This window comes from Pseudophryne corroboree, chromosome 2 (genome assembly GCF_028390025.1).
Source record: "Pseudophryne corroboree isolate aPseCor3 chromosome 2, aPseCor3.hap2, whole genome shotgun sequence".
Taxonomy (NCBI): domain Eukaryota; kingdom Metazoa; phylum Chordata; class Amphibia; order Anura; family Myobatrachidae; genus Pseudophryne; species Pseudophryne corroboree.
This window is the reverse complement of record NC_086445.1, coordinates 599,765,405-599,782,738: the sequence shown is the minus strand read 5'-3', so window position 1 is coordinate 599,782,738 and position 17,334 is coordinate 599,765,405. Positions and strand designations below refer to the sequence as shown.

At 46.9% G+C, this 17,334-nt stretch overlaps 1 protein-coding gene across 3 annotated transcripts in view; it reads right to left on the bottom strand.

The window, feature by feature from the left end:
* The window catches only part of AHDC1 (AT-hook DNA binding motif containing 1), a 230,828-nt gene that overhangs the window by 76,031 nt on the left and 137,463 nt on the right, over positions 1-17,334 (bottom strand). Inside the window, exons 1-4 of one of the 3 annotated variants that reach the window (XR_010233237.1) lie at positions 16,253-16,493; positions 15,926-16,058; positions 7,142-7,179; positions 1,821-6,625 (exon numbers count right to left, since the gene is read on the bottom strand). Coding sequence is in view for 1 of the 3 variants with exons in the window: in XM_063954691.1 (XP_063810761.1) it covers positions 1,872-6,625; positions 7,142-7,179; positions 15,926-16,058; positions 16,253-16,478 (5,151 nt within the window). In the remaining 2 variants the exon portion in view is untranslated. Of the gene's footprint in view, positions 1-1,820; positions 6,626-7,141; positions 7,180-15,925; positions 16,059-16,252; positions 16,494-17,334 lie in introns of those variants that run through there. The other 2 variants (XM_063954691.1, XR_010233253.1) reach the window with 2 other exon arrangements.

Genomic DNA, 17,334 nt, shown 5'->3' with positions numbered 1-17,334 from the left:
AGGGTTGGATTCGGGAAGGACCCGGTTAAGGGGGCAGTGTAAACGGGTGACCTGGGCCTGTTAAAAGCATAAGGAGAGCAGGTTCACTGGCGCTTGGAGAGGATGTCATCTCCAAGGGCCGGCAATAACAAATACACTGCACCCAGGGGCGTAAAGGGAGTCTGACACAGGTTGGAACAGTGTTCAAAAACCCGAGATTTAGGTGTACAAGGGGTATTAATATCCCTTTAACGTTTTGCTATCTCAAACTGCCACTGCTGGAACAGATTCCTCAGTCTTGAAATAGTGTCATCTTCAATTCTGAAGCAACTCATGAAGGGCCTCACAAGTCAGAGGATGTCTGCTCGATTTCTCAGTCTCTTGTTCTGTAGCTATGTCTACTACTACTACTACTACTACTACTACTACAACTACTACAGATGTATTCTCATACATCCAGTCTCAATACACCATTCAGCGCGAGATACCTGGCATAAATGAGCCGCAGGTCCCATGCAACTGCTAGCACCGGGCATCTTTTTTTGCTGAAAATGCATCTTAGTCGCAGACTGTACTGATTAGTCTGATATGCGACTTGTATATTGTGTGTGCCGGGGTCTGTATACAGAGCACATCGAAACTTGTATTGGAAAAGAGCTGTGGCTGCTAAACTGTAGCACTTCGTATACAAATTCAGAGACTCCGTAGCACACAGACAGACAAATGTTGCATATCAAATTAATCAGCACTGGTGCGCCCCAGCTGCATCGTGACTAAAGGCCCGTACACACTAGTCGATATAGTAAACGACGTCACCCATTTTGGCCCTTCCTGAGTGACGACGTTTACTATATCTACTACTGTGGACGCTGTAAACGACGAGAGATGTGCGGCCGTGCGGGTAGTTATCGACCTTCGGTCTCCGCCGTGCATGAAGCTCAATTTGGACTCATCGTCCAAAGCTGCATTCTCCAGCAGACTGCGGCATGACGTCACTGTGCGATACCGCACAGTGTGTATGCCCACGTCAGGCGGCCCATCCCAGGAGGGGGACACACTAGGCATTGTCGCTCACCGAGCACATTGCCTAGTCTGTACCCACCATAAGATGCAAGTGCAGTCTCATGAGACTTGACGGTACTGAGAAGGACTATATAGCGCAACTGCAGAAATTAAATTATATATGAGGAAACACCTGTATTTCTGTGCCAAAGAGTCTACTGTGTAGCAAAGGCTGTGATATAAGTTAGAACCAGGGGGCATTCCACATGTAAAAGTGCTACTATTAGGTAAACAGATGAAGACATAGATGAAAGAGCACTTTATTCCAGTGTGGCAATAAACCATGAGAGATACTAACTAGCTTAGCCAGGGTTAACAACAAGAGAAAAGGGCAATTGTGAAGTTTAGAGTGTAACGGTTGTAAAAAAAATGAGGCTTCACCACATAATTCAATTTATATAAACTTTTGTCTTTCAGTACATTCCTTTGTTAGTGCAATAAATGTAATGGACTGTCCCTGCATAAGCATGTTTTAAAAAATAGGAAATCATAGAAGAGAAATTAACCGAGAAAGGTCAAAAAGTACCCAAACATTCTTAGAATGCAGGTAAATTTAGTGTGTTCCTGACAGCAAACAGGAACTAGTAGGAAAATCTCCAACATACTTCTAAATGCAATCTCAGTATACGTTAATAATGAAGTGTTCAAAAGTGTCAGAAAGCTCTATGGACAACTGAATTTGGGACAGCTTTGATTAAAAAGGTACATGTACAAAATATTTATTTTTATTTTATAGGTCAATAACTGATCACCAAAACACGCTTTCAACTGCTTCTCACCTCACCCCTTTGACTCTGCTGCTCCTGATGACTCTGGATATGCCACTCCCCCTAGAGGGAGGTGACTGTGAAGTTGTCCTCTGGGATGTTCTCGGGTCCCAAGAAACCACCCTTCAGGTTTGGGGGCGACAGGACTGGGGGACCCTGGGGGGGAAAGGCTGGGTAACGATAGGTATCCTGGAGCTGCACCATAGAGTCTCTCTGCACAGGGGAATGGGTAATATCATTAAGCAAGGGGCAGGGATATGAGGCTCTATGATGCCCCCTTACAATGTCCAGTGTCTCTTTGTCTCTTTTGGGGCTTGGGATGTGGGGACTCAGGCAGGACACTCCTTCTCCCCGCCTGCCCATAAAGTCTGAGAGTAACCCACCCTTACCATCATAAGGGGGGCTGCGGGGTGGGTACCAGTAGCCGGCGTTCTTGCAGCTTGGTGGGTCATAGCGATGGTGCGTTGAGGGTTGGGAAGGCAGCTGCTCCCTACAAGAGGGCAAGTGGGGAGGCAGGCTGTGTTTCAGGGGATCACAAGATGAGTGGGGAGGGGGCACAAGCTTTCTGCCCTCCCCTGGCCGTAACTCTAGAGTAGGGGAGCAGTTGGGGGAGAAGGGAGAGTCCTGTAGCGGGTGATCATAACCAAGACCAGGTGGTGGTGGAGGATGAGGTGCACCAGGGTTGGTGTTGCCCACTGTAGTGAGATGGGAGAAGTGTTTACCAGGATCAAGGTCCGTGGAGGGAGGGCCCAGCCCTGGAGAGTCACTCTGGAAGCCAAATGTGCCATCAGAAGGGGTAGATGGGTTCATGGAATAGGGTCCAGAGAAATCACAAGGAGGCTCCCTCTCACCCACCCCATACGCCCGCGAGTGGGAGGGCAGAGGTGACATGCTGCTATCCCCACTATAGCAGTCTAGTCCTAAATCTGATGTGTCCTGAAAGAGGGAACTGACTGTGGAGGATGGTGGTGGAGCAGGTGGTTTGGGGGAAAACTTGGCCTTGCCTGACCCTCTCTCTTTCTTGCTGGCTGCACAGCTCCCACCTCTACCACCCCTTGGGCCCCTGGGGCCCCCACCTCTTTTAGAAGGAAATCCTGCTGGAGGAGCGGCAGCAGACGATGAAGAGGAAGATGGAGAGGACGATGAAAATCCTAGATGGTGGTGGTGTTGATGCGATGGTTCAAATATATCTGCTTTCTTTCTGCGGCCTCTGCCAGGTTTAGCTGTTTGATGAAAGAGGACAGTCTGGTTCCAACTGTACCCTGGTGCAGATGAAGTATCATTCCAGTCCATCATTAATTTTTCAAGGCTAGAGAGACTTGACTGACCTTCACTAGATGAAGCTTCACTGTTGGCCCTGCGATAGCCAGCACCAGGTTGCGTGTACTGTGTGCTGTCAGAAGATGACTCTGACATGTTGTCAGTGTTTTGTTTGGCCTTTTGTGGTGTATAGTTGCTGATATCCAAAATAACATTGGGTTCAGTCATGTGGCAATCAAACCCAGGGCCATAAAGTTGACCAAAGCTCTCAGATCCCCAATCTGATTGACCATAACCTTGCCGAAATCCCCACTGTCCTGTTCCTACAGATCCTGGGAAGGAGCGACTGTTTTCGCCAGGAAACATTGGACCAGAAACTTTGGGCATCATGTATCCAGCTGGTGAAGATGTGCCTGATCGGCTTTCACTCCTAAGTGGTGGGAAAGGTGGCAACTCTGTTGTGTTGAAAAAGGGATTTTTAGACATGTTAGTACCCGACCCTACTGCTGGCAGCTGTAGTTGCTGGCTGAAGCTAGCGCTACTGTGGGCACTGCTTGGTGATGAAGGGAGACTATTACCACCACCACTGAATGAAAAGCTGCAGTCCTTGTTACCTAAACAGTCAGGGGGAGCTGGATACTGCTTGTTTGGTGCAAATATTCCATGGCCAGGCAAGTTCTGCGTACTTGATCCAGAAAAACCACCAAACTGCCCAAAGCCACCAGTATTTTGGGACGTGGGAGAACGTGACAAAAGCTTCTGAAAGGCATCAGTTCCACGGCATTCTTGTTGAGCAATTGATACATAATTTGCATTTCCCCTGTTTGGAGGGAATGGTTGCCTGGCAGCTGTTGAACTTTGGTATGGTGATTCTTGTGTGCTAGATTTTGCACCTCGGGAACTGGAGTAGGACTGGAGAGCCCTTGGGTTTGGGGATGCAGATGATCCAGAAAAGGTAGATGCAGATTTTCTTGCTTCTTGTCTCTGTGCAACAGAAGAAAAATCCACAAGGTCTGAAGAGTCATCAGAGTCTAAAAGAGACCGGAAGTAGCCTGTAAACAGCCCATGGTGATCCTGCCCTCCACTCTCTGACTGAGACACTGATCCAGTTCCACTATAGTAACCTGGACGAGATGGTGATCCACTGTGCAAGGCAGAAAAGCTTCTGTGCTCCGGTCCTTGGTAATTACAATGTCGGCCACTTGTTTGACTGCTCGAAAGCTGTGTCATCCATGGCCCACCTTTACTCCCACTACCCCATTCAGACATGCCTTGGTATCCTAAGCCAGCTTCGCCTCCAATGTCACCAAGAAGCGCACCATTTTTTCTAGACCTTCTCTTGCGTTTGGGTTTAGCATTGGGGTCTGGTTCAGCCTTTGGCTGTCTTCGCTTGCGTGGCTTTAAAGGGTCAACAGGTCTTGGCTTTGTCTTTTTCTTTCCAATTCCTTCAAAGAATTCACTGAACGAACAGCGGGACAGCTCTGCATTGTGACTATTGCATCCTCCTCTACGACCTGGGCCTCCTCCACGCCCTCCTCTTCTCCGGTATCCCTGGACTCTGTGCAAGTATTGGGATATATTATTAGTTTCAGGGGCCTGGTGTACAGACTCTGGCAGTGTTGGTGTCCAGCAACGAGGTGGAGAAGTGCGTCCTGCCCCCTGACTTTGACGGTTTAGAAATGCAAGCTTTGCCAGTACATCACTATATTCAGACTTGCTGTCATTAGTGTCTGCTACATAGGAAGGCTGCGGAGACGCCAATTTTTGCTTTCTCCGTCTCCTTTTCTTCACAAATTCTCCTTCTGCGATGGGTGGAGTAGGCTGGGGAGTTGGTGGAGGTGGCAATGTGGATTCAACAGGAGGAGGTTGAGGCAATAGAGGTGGCGTTTCTCTAGCCAGAACCAGGTTTTTGGGTGGCCGGCCTCGCCGCCTCTTAAGGATAATCGGAAGCTCACCTGGTGGAAACACCATTACAACATTGCGTCCATTGTTTTTCATTTTTAGAAGAGAGGTGGGACCTGGGCCTGTACCACCAATCAGTTCTCCGCCTTCAACACTTAGAGTGCTACTGAATGAAGACACTTTATAGCTGGTTTTGTTTCGCCTTCCCATTGGCATTGGTATTTTGGCAATCCGAACCACCATCTTGCGTATACCTTTGCGTTTTGGTTTTGGTGGAGGGCCTTGTTCCTCATTAGCTTCTACTGCAGGAGGCTTCTGATTAAGAGTTGGAAGTGGAAATAGTGTGTTTTCAACATGGGGCCTGTAAGCCCTGGGCTCATCTGGTGTTCGATGGTAGGTAGGCATAACAAATGCACGAGACAGACTGCTCTCAGATGATCGTGGTCGACCCGGTCTTCTCCGACGACCTCTTCCAGGTCTATCACCCCTGCGGCCTCTAAGACCAAACCTGTGGCCCCCACGGCTGGAAAACGGCGTTCGCCTGAGAGTTTCTGATGTTGGGGAAAAGAGGGGTAGCATCCAAGGCATTTCTTCTATTGGTGGCTCTACCATAACTTCCCTTCTTTTATATTTTTCCACCCTTTTTCTGCACTCTTCTAACCCAATTTTGTCATCTAATGAGTCTTTGACATCCACATCTCTTCCTCTCTCATCCTCTTTAATATCTAAATGTATCTCCTGGCTTACTCTGTTACCCTGCTCTACTTCAGGTTTTACATCTTCCTGGTATTCCTCTGTAATTTTAACTGATTCATCTTCATGTTCCTCATCTGAGGACTCTTCTTCCTGTTTAATTTCCTCCTGATCTTCCCCTGAATCATCTTCCCGTTTATTTTCCTCTTGCTCCTCCCCTGATGACTCCTCTCCCTCTTTATTCTCTTCCTGAAAATCAGGTTCCTGCTTACTCTCCTCCTGTTCCTCACCAGATTCTTCTTCCTGTTTATTTTCTTCCTGTTCTTCCCCAGATTCCTCTGTTTCATGCTTACTATCTCCCTGTTCATCACCTGATGACTCCTCTTTATTTTCATTGCAGTCTTCTGCATTTGCCATAACCTCCACCTTATTGCTACACATTTCTTCCTGTTCCCTCTCCTGTACAACTTCCACTGGCTGTGGTTCCATCCAAGCAAGGGCAGCTAACTCTCGAAGGACATTTGAACTAGCCGATTCAATGGAGTCTGGGTTAGGTGAAACAGAATCTGGCTCCTTGTCCACTGTCTCTGAAGGTTTGTCTTCAGGGCTCCGCAGTCCACAAGCAAGGCTCTTAGAAGAAAAGAAGCTGTATTGTAATCCTGGCTCTACATCCTCAGGCTCTGATGGAGGACTAACAACATGGGTATAATCGAGACGGACACCGCTAGATTGTAGGTCATTGGACAGCTGGCTAAGGTCCTTCATGATATCCATCAAACGTACAACAGGTTGAAGATTTACACGACCATTGCCACATTTGCTTTTCAGTAGGGTAATTATTCCATCAACACCTAGTTTGGGGGTTCCAACTGATGAACGGCAGAAGGATTTGCTTGAACGACCCCAAGAGTGCTGGGATTTAGCGTCTTCACCTTGGTGTTCAAGGAGAGCAGCTGTAGAATCTGAAAGAGAAACCAGGTTTAATGTACAGGGCAGTAGGGATCTTTTGTAGCAGATAAACTAATTAGTTATCTTGAGATTTGCTAGACATTAGGGGGGGAATTAAATTGATACTGCCGCCCGATCTCCCATCTAAAGTGATGGGAGATTGCATGGTCGATATCCAATTGATACCAGTTATTGCACCCATTAGTGTCGGGTTTAACTGCATAAAGCAGCTAATCAAATGGGCACGACGCATAAGGTCGAATTTGAGAGCTGAAATGCCGGCAGCAGCTCGTGCCCAAATGGAGATACAATTGAATAACTCCGTTGGACCATCTGCTGGCGAAAACAACAACTGAATTCCCCATAATGCGTTGTTATAACTTGATGATTGTCTTGACTGTCACCTAGCTACGCATTACATTTCAAGGCTCAAGTTAGGGAGAAAATGGTGTTACAGAATTCTGAATTTAGTAAACCCAAACGGGGTGCAAATATTATGTGGTCTGTATTTTCATTGGAAGTTCACTTACTTTCTTGTCTTTCACTTCTCCCGCTGTACTTGTGGTCTCTGTGGATAGACAAGCTTTATTAGCCAACGACAAATCATTTGCTTAGACTGACAACTATGACAGTGCGTGTACATTTTGGACATGTAAAGCAGATTAAAGAGAAAAATGCAAAATCCTAGCATACTTCAAATAAGCAATATCTATACTTCCATAAGAACACGTTTATAATGTCTTTAAGGTACTGTAGATACCCTTATTATTATTATTTTCATACAACAGCCTGATCAATTTAGAAGATGTTCACTCTTAAGTAATATCATTTTAAATATGTACCATAACATAACATCCCTAGTTATTATTTCAGGGTCTATTAAGACAAGAATATTAATAACAAATGCTTTAATACTGTCTTCCATCCCATGACCTCAGTCAGCTCTAGATGGCAGAATTTCTATCAGTGCACACAATAAGCCTTTTTTCTATGAAAATATGCTTAAAGTATAAAAGAAGGTAATTGAAATATAGTTTTCCTTAAAGCAGAATGCTTAATTATATGCCTTTTCAAATTCAATCTTCTACTACAGGGCAATATTCAATTGGTCATCGCTCCCAATCTCCCGTCTAAACTGGCAGGAGATCGGGGGAAAGGGGGGGGGGGTTGTGAGATCTACAACTGTACTTGTTCATTGCGCCAAGAGTTCGGGTTTAACCATGTAACGCAGCTAAACAGGGCCAAACTAATAGGCATGGCACAAAAAGTCCAGTTTGAGCACTCAAACGGGTCCCTCAACTGGCAATTTTTTTTTTATTTTTTTTTTAAATAATGGAATATCGCCCACAATCTGGCGATCCACAGGGATAATATCGGGGTGTAGAGTTGGATCTTGATCCGAGGCACCAACAGGCTATAAGCTTTGACTGTTCCCAAGATGCACAGCGCCGCTTCCTCTATAACCCCGCCTCCGTGCACAGGAGCTCAGTTTGTAAGTGCTATATGTCATTTCTGACATATCATGCTGCGACTCCCTCACCTCCCAGCAGCGCTGTACACTCCTGCGCGCCTGGTTGCCGGGTAACTACAGCGGAGGGCTCTGGTTCTTCAATTAGGGCGCGCACACACTGCCGCTGCTCTCTGGGATCGCGTGGCCGCATTCAGGAGGAGGTAAGAGGGTCCCCCAGGAGAGACCCAGAGCAAACCGTGATCAGTGCGGTCTCTAGGAGACGGACCGCGCGCGCTGGCATGGACACTGTGGCCGTACAGGGACCCCACTAGACCGCTAGGGCACAGGTCGGATTTGATATATAATCCATTTTTCTATGGCCCGCAGTACAAGGTGGTAAAGTCGAGTAAAGGGATAAGGCTCTGACCTGTAGCCCCTCCCCCAGCACGCCATTTACTGCTAATGTTACCGCCCTACAGCTGCATCTCCATGTCTCCCTCACTCCGTGTCAGCGTTTGGGCGCCATTACACACACAGCTGCACTGATTCTGGGACTGCTGGGCAATGTCTCCTCTGTAAAACCGCCTGCTTCATCAGCGCTGTGCATTTACAGGACACTTAAGTATTCTACATGTCATTTAGACAGTGTTAGTTATTAACAAGTGCATTCTGTCAGGGATATTTAGTACAAGTACCCTGTGATATACATCCAGTCTTTACTGTGCATTGATCTATCTCTATACCTACTTAGCTTTACTTGAGTGGTACATAATTACTAAAGTATTGCTAGTCCAGTGCAGTTTTATTGTTATTTGCGATAATTTCTGCATTGTACATGTGACTGTGTGTATGCCAATAGCTGCTGTGTGATTTCCATTCCGTGTATGTCGCATATCCTGCTATCCCTATATTCTGTACCCTGAGGGGGCTAAGTGCGTCAGGGTTTTCATATAATATAGTGGTTTTCACAGAATATACTTTTTTTTGGTATTTTCTCTGTGTATTACAGTCACCATATACCTCTTAAATCCTCCGTGTGTGCTCTGCCTGAAGTCACACTATCCGGGTTTTTTTTTGTCAGTTACCTTGTCTGCTTATATTGTACTGTGCCGCCCTAAGGTAAAGCTTTCATATAATGGTCAGCTCATCAGGGTGAGGGTTCTGTGGCTGATCCTGCGTCCTGCAGTGCTCATGCCATGGATATCTCTGAGGAAAATATTGCAGCTGAGGGTTCAGGTGCTGGGAGCTTTGTACCCCACAGTCAGTCTACTACAAAGGGGGCAACTACTGACCCACCATGGGCTACATTTTCTAATTTACCGACTACGCTTGTAACTAGACTTGCGCCCCCTATGGGACCTCCTGTGCCATTACAGCCACATATTGTCCCTGCTGTTAATCCGCCATGGGCAGATACTCTGTCCTCCAGTTACAGCAATTAAATCAGTCTATGGCCAAGCAAAATCCTAACCCTCGCCCGCCTAAGACCAAGGTGTCATCGAAGCGGGCCATTACATCCTCACAATCCACACGTTACAGATACTTCATCTGATGATTATGGCGCATATACTGATCCCACAGACACTGCTGCAGATGCTTCTGACGGGGAATCTACAACACAGGTGGATGTTCCTGACCTCTTAGAGGCTATAAGGCTGATTCTTCAAATTGATGATGACGAAGAAACCCCAGCTTCCTCTAAGAAACCAGATAAGTTCAAGCGTCAGAAGGTTACCAAGTTAGTTTTACCACATTCTGACCATTTAGTTGACATACGTCAGGAATCCTGGGAATATCCAGGAAAGAAATTCTCTGTCTAAAAAGATGCTAGCTTGTTATCCCCTCGCTGCAGAGATATGCAAAAATTGGGAAACTCCGCCACCGGTGGACTCACAGGTCGCACGTCTGGTGGTGTCATCTGCTCTGCCTGTCACTACCATCACCTCTCTGAAGGAACCGACTGATAAGCGTGTGGAGGGTTGCTTGAAGTCCATTTACACTCTTGCTGGAGCTGCTTATAGTGCTACTATTGCGGCCTCTTGGGCTGCTAAAGCAATAGAGGCCCGGGTGCAGGAAGTTGAAGCGGAATTACCGTCTAATTTTCCTGATAATGCAAAACAGTGTCTTTCATACATTGTTACAGCCTCTCATTATATTCAAGAGGCGGCATCTGATGCAAATATCCTAGCGGCCAAAGCGCCTACCACGTCTATTCTGGCTCGCCAGATCCTCTGGTTGCGGTCCTGGTCTGTTGATCGGAACTCTAAAAAGACCTTGGAGGTGATCCCTTTTAAGGGAAACATTCTTTTTGGGGAAGATCTCAACAAGATTGTCGCTGACTTAGCGTCTGCTAAGACTGCCTGTCTGCCTAGTACTACACCTTTGGCCCCGAAGGCTAAGAGTACTTCATTTCTTTCCTTTCAACCTCCAGGTAAAGCGTACCCGAAACAGGATCGCACTTCCAAATCCTCTAAGCGCAAACCTAAACATGCCTGGGCTGCCTGTCAGCCTGCTGCCAAATCAGACAAGCCTGCTGCATGACGAGGTGGGCCTCCCTCTGGGGGATCCCAGGGTGGGAGGCAGACTTCTATGGTTTGCTCAGGTATGCTACAGACCACTTCGGAAGCCTGGGTAAGGGAAATAGTCACTCTTTCAAGAAACGTCCCCCTCGACAGTTTTGCTCAACAATCATCCCTTCGGATCTGGTAAAAGCAAAGACTCTCCATCTGGTGGTACAATCCCTCCTGGACACGGGAGTGGTAGTGCCGGTGCCTCTGACTCAGAGGCCCATTCTCAACCTCAAGTCTTTAAACAAATTTGTGAATGTTTCCAAATTCCGTATGGAAACGCTTCGCTCTGGCCCTGGAGCCCAAGGACTACATGGTATCCCTGGATATACAGGCTGCTTACCTACATATACCTATTGCAGAGTTGCATCAGCAATACCTGCGGTTTGCTATTGGCAACCTACATTTTCAATTCCAGGCCTTGCCTTTTGGTCTGACCTTGGCTCCTCGAGTTTTCACCAAGGTCATAGCGGCCATGACGGGCCTACTCTGCCATCAGGGTATCAGGATCCTGCCGTATCTCGACGACTTGTTGATCCTGACGAACTCCTTAGAGGTTCTCTTTCGTCACCTGGAACCGACGGTCTAATTCCTGCAAGCCCACTGGTGGCTCATCAACTGGAAGAAGTCTTCCCTGGTTCCTGCTCAGAGCATGGTGCACCTGGGAGCACTATTGGACACTCACAACCTGCGGTTGTTTTCGTCTCCGGAGAAGGTCTTGAAGCTTCAGGACAAGATAAGATGCTTCCTCTCTCGCCCACGTGTGTCAATACACTCGGCGATGCAAGTACTAGGCCTCATGGTGTCAGCTTTTGACGCAGTGGAGTACGCTCAATTTCATTCCCACCCTCTGCAGAGGTTTATTCTCTCCGAGTGGGACGGCCTGCCTCACCGGATAAGGTCTCACATGAGATCCTAGACTCCGGAGGTCCGTCTGTCACTGATCTGGTGGCTGCAGGACCAACAACTGAGCAGGGGTCGTCCCTTCCGGATTTCCAACTGGGTCCTTCTGACGACGGATGCCAGTCTGCGGGGTTGGGGCGCGGTGTTGGAGCAACACTCTCTTCAGGGTCAGTGGACCAGGGAGGAATCTCTCCTCCAGATAAACATTCTGGAATTGTGGGCAGTGTTCAATGCGTTGACACTAGCCCTGCCTCTGGTACAGAACAGACCTGTTCATGTACAATCGGACAACGCCACCACAGTGGCGTACATCAATCAAGGCGGCACTCGAAGCCTCATGGCAATGATGGAAGTGTCAAAGATTCTTCTGTGGTTGGAACGTCATCTGCCAGCCATATCCGCAGTGTTCATTCCGGGGGTCCTAAACTGTGAAGCGGACTCTCTGTCGTCAGGACGTACACGCCGGAGAATGAGCCTCCATCCAGAGGTGTTTCAACTTCTCGTGGACAAGTGGGGCCTTCCAGATGTGGACCTGATGGTGTCTCGACACCATCACAAGGTTCCGGTCTTCGGAGCAAGGACAAGGGATCCTCAAGTAGCGTTCGTTGACGCACGGCAATTCCATGGAACTTTCAGCTGCCGTACATGTTCCCTCCGGTGTCACTTCTGCCCAGGGTAACACGTAAGTTCAAGCAAGAAGGAGGAATACTACTTCTAATCGCTCTGGCGTGGCCCAGACGGCATTGATTCTCAGACCTGCAGGGTCTATCAATAGAGCGCCCTCTTCTGCTTCCGCAGCGCCCAGACCTCCTCGTTCAGGGCCCTTGTGTCTACCAGGATTTGGCCCGGCTGGCTTTGACAGCGTGGCTCTTGAAGCTTCCGTACTGAGGGCCAAAGGGTTTTCTGAGGCGGTCATTCAAACTATGTTGAAGGCCCGTAAACCGGCTTCTGCTCGGATTTATCATAGGGTCTGGAATTCTTACTTCGCCTGGTGTGCGACTCGCAATTATGATGCATTCAAGTTCGGCACTGCCAAACTTTTGGCTTTCCTGCAACAGGGCCTGGACTTAAAGTAGACCTTCGTCTGGCCTCCATCAAGGTTCATATTTCTGCCTTGTCGGTATGGTTTCAGAGAAATCTTGCGCGTCTGCCTGATGTTCATACATTCACTCAGGGTGTTTTACGGATTCAACCTCCCTATGTCCCGCCTGTGGCTCCTTGGGTTCTGTCGGTTTTTCTGGACGCCTTACAAGAGTCTCCGTTTGAACCTCTGGAGTCTGTGGACCTTAAGTGGCTTACTCTTAAGGACTTGTTTCTGCTGGCTATTGCCTCTGCTAGACGGGTTTCAGACTTTGGTGCCTTGTCGGTCACCCTTTCTGATTTTTCACCGTGATCGGGCGGTTCTTAGAACTCGCCCTGCTTATCTGCCTAAGGTGGTGTCATCTTTCCACCTTAACCAAGAGACTGTGGTTCCGGTCTTTACCTCTCCAGGCTTATCTTCCAAAGAACGGTCATTGGATGTGGTACGGGCTCTCCGTATTTATGTGAAGAGAACAGCTTCTCTTAGATGTGAGTCCCTCTTTGTCCTTTTTGGTTTTTACAAACGTGGCTGGCCTGCTAATAAGCAGACCTTGGCCAGATGGATTAGAATGATGATTGCACATGCTTATGTACAGGCTGGCCTTCCAGCTCCTACTACCAACAAAGCCCTTTCTACTTGGTCTGTTGGACCTTCTTGGGCGGTCCGCCGTGGTGCGACCCTTGAACAATTGTGCAAGGCGGCTACATGGTTCTCCGTGAACACGTTCATAAGGTTCTATGCCTTCGATACTTCCGCCTCCCAGGATGACTCCTTTGGACGCCGGGTTCTTGTGCCCGCTACAGTGCGTCCCCTCCCATGAGGAATTGCTTTAGGACATCCCCGATGTTATCCCTGTGGAACCCCAGGTGTACCCCGCTGCAGAAAAGGAGATTTATTGTAAGAACTTACCGTTGTTAAATCTCTTTCTGCGAGGAACACTGGGTTTCACAGGGCACCCACCATGACGCACTTAGCTTCTTTGGGTATGTATGGCATTATCCGCTGATACCTTCTCCTGTCGTGAGAATGTGGTGTATGTGGCTACTAACTGTTGTCGTCTTTTACCTGCTACTGCATTGGACTGGTTAACAAAAATGAGCTCCTGTGCACGGAGGCGGGGGTTATAGAGGAGGCGGCGCTGTGCATCTTGGGAACAGTCAAAGCTTTTAGCTTGTTGGTGCCTCGGATCAAGATCCAACTCTACACCCCGATGTTATCCCTGTGGAACCCAGTGTAATTCGCAGAAACAGATTTAACAAAGGTAAGTTCTTACCACAAATCTTCTTTTTTATAAAAAGTAGTTCCAGAAACAGAAGAAATAACATCTTCAGAAATTAATAAAGTATTTGCACACTTAACCAGTGGGGGTAAAGCTTTAAATGGTGCACCAACATGGACCTTGAGGTTTGTACAGGAATTTTTTTTTTAAAAGAGGAAAAGAAAAAACACACTGAAAATTACCAAGCATTAAATGTGGCTTTAGAACAAAATGTTAAACTATGTTGATATTACAGGTAAGGTTCTTGTTAGTTACCTAAATGTTTGCATATAACACTGGGTACACACCCAATGACTGTGCAATGTAACAATACATTGTGCACTCCCCCTTCTGAGTCAAAATGTATTCCTCCATTAACACCTAGAATTATTTATTTGGTTCAGATTTAGAAGAGACAATTCCTGGTGCTTTACCGCTACAATTTATGCCTTACCACTATGGTGGCCAATCTCCCGGGATTTAGGGCCAAAAACAGCCGGGATTCAATTCCGAGATTGGAAGCTCCAATCCCGGGGATTGAGGGATCCGCGTTGAGCGTCCAAAGGACGCTCAGACACTGCCCGGCCTCCTCCTTCCGGCTCCCCAGCGAGAGGTCACGCTGCGCCTTCACACGCCGCTGGGAGCCGCCAGAAGAGAGCGGAGGATGTTCCCCACTCGCCCGCCCCAAGTATATGGCGAGTTATGTGTGCGGGGCGAGGGGGTGGCCACATAGTTAAAAGACAATCCTGGGAATGCCCATTTTTCAATTCCGATACCCGGGATTGAAAAAAAATGGCCCAGGATTGGCTTCCCTACTTACCACCATGGCTAAGGTTATTGTGGCAAGGTTTTGGTTTGCACCTAATCCTCTTGACACTCATAAACGGAGAGCCTTAGTATGTGATGTGGCTAAACACGAAAGACCTCTTTTTAAAATCCGCAACTCTATATGTGTGTAAACACTAGGCGATATAGTAAACGATATCGCTCATTTTTACCCGAGAAAGATCGTTTACTATATTGCCTATATATATCACTGCTGCTGACAGCCGATGTGCCGCCCTGCGGGTCGTTAACGACCCTTGGTGTCAGCCATGCATGCTGCTCAATTTGGACTCATCATCCAAAACACGTGAGGGGGACACACTACGCGATGTCATGGTGCATATCGCCTAGTGTGTACCCACCTTATGTTTAATTTCCATGATAAGTGGGATACAAGGTGTATTTCCAGGCTGGGTAGGGGAGAGAGCTCATCGAGGGACTCCTAGACTGTCTGTGTTATTAAAGTGTTCAGGTTGTGGTGGTGTATCTCCTTGCCGGCTTTCAACACCTTGTTAACACCTCGTCTGTTCCTGTGTTTTCTCTAAATTGTATTTACACATTCGTTGTTTTTTGTTCTTTTTGACAGACTATTTTGTGTTATTGTTTGTATCTGCGTACCCTGTAGTACCTGTAACTGGTTTCTAACTGCAATGCACGTTTTGCACTTTTGTCCTGTGTACTTAGCTGATGACGACATGGTTGTTGTTTTTGTTTTGTATTGTTTACTAAATTTGTTTTAAAAAAAAAACAGATTTAAAAAAACAATACATTGTGCCGCTATACACACTGCATGATATGCTGTAGGACAAGGTCGATATATTGTGACATACTGCAAGTATCAACACCACATTAGCTGTGGAACCATCCAATTGGATGTGCTGTTCATCCAATAGGACGATGCAAACACCCAATACATTAAACAATGGTCGTTGCAATCTGTTGCGGTTCACAACCTAGCCCAATAAGTGTGCAACCAACTTATGGAGTAATGCAAGGATAATTTGCAGGTTATAGGGCAGTCAAATGAGACCTACAACAGCATCAAGTTGCCCATAACTACCCATGATGGAACAGTATTACACGGTCTAATAAAAACAGTTAATGAACAAAAAAAGAGTTAACAAATGTTGCCATTCAGAAAAATACAGCAATCTGTGCCTGGCTGTAGGAACAACATGAAGTACTTGCCACTAAATATCAGTCACATACAAATTCATGGAGTTCACTCACCTTGAACGGGGGTGTCTGCACACCAGGGTCACTCTGCGGCCCCTCTCGGCCTCCTTTGGGTGTGGAGGGTGTTTCTCAGCAGATGTGTCTCCATTTTCCAGGGTCGGAGGAATAAGGCCAGCATCACTGACATCTACAAGACAAACCATATCAAATCAGCTATGTGCTTCTTCATCTCTGATAGTGCTGTACAAGCACAGTAACACTATTGTGGATAAACCATTAGTAAGGATATATTAATTTACTTTAATTTTCATAAAAATGCACATATGCATTAGTTTTCACATTAAGGAAGGGTTCCAGTCATAATCCAGGATTTCCCCTCACCTGTTTTGCCACATCCCCTTTCAAATCCTTTTGCCTTTTTAGCTTTTCCGTGTCCCTCTCTACGTTCCTTTTTTTCCCTGTATCTCCCTCCCTTTCCTCCCCCTATTTCCTCTACTCTTCTCTCCCCTGCTGTCTCTCTGCTCCTGCCTCTCTCCCTCTTTCCTGTTATCTGTATCTCAGTATCCAGCAGAGTGGTGTATATATAATGTGTCTCTCTCTCCTCCATGCACTGACACAAGACCTCACCTCAGGGCTACATGCTCTCCCCCCTCCATTCTTCAACTTAATCCCATGATCTCCTCACGCCTTTCCTCAAGGCTTTAAGCTTTCTCTGCATCCACCGCTCTACCATCTAACTCACCTCAGCCTACAAAACATATATGCCTCTCTATGCAGTATCATTTATCCTAGTCGTCTTCTTGTTTTTCATTCTATACCTGTCAAATCATTCCACTCCCCGTTCTCCTCCTTTACACCCTCCCTACAAGTTGGCATTGCACAATGCCTGCTATTCCTATGTGCTGTTAGCATGCTTAGCCCAGTGATGTGCATGCACGCATGTCTTTGCCTATGGCCAGAGAAATAAGTGTGCACCTGCCACCCATGTGTAAAACAAGGGTTCCTTTGCCTGCAAAAGCATGCAGGTCTTTGCCTACAGACAGAACCACGCATGTTTCCATGAAGAATGTGCTTAGAGGTTTTAGTTTGCAGAGCACATCTGTCTGTGCAAGAGCACATGTAGCATAATGTTTACCCATATACACAAAGCTAAATCAAGCACCACCTTATAATGATATATATCCGCGGTCATTCACATAATGCAAAGTTATGTTCCAGCAACATACACCACAAGAACCCTACTATCTTTAACAATACAGACAAGAAGCAGATGCACATTAATGGGTGGAAGATGAAGTTGCAATAATAAAATAGGACTTTAAATGGCCAATCCATGCATCTCCTATGATATGCCTTGGATCACAGCAGACAAGGCCTCAGTGTAAAAAAAGAAAAAGAAGAAAAAAAAAAAAAAAGTGTTGTACAGCTTTGTGTCGTCGTCTTGGGAGGGACATATAGGCAGA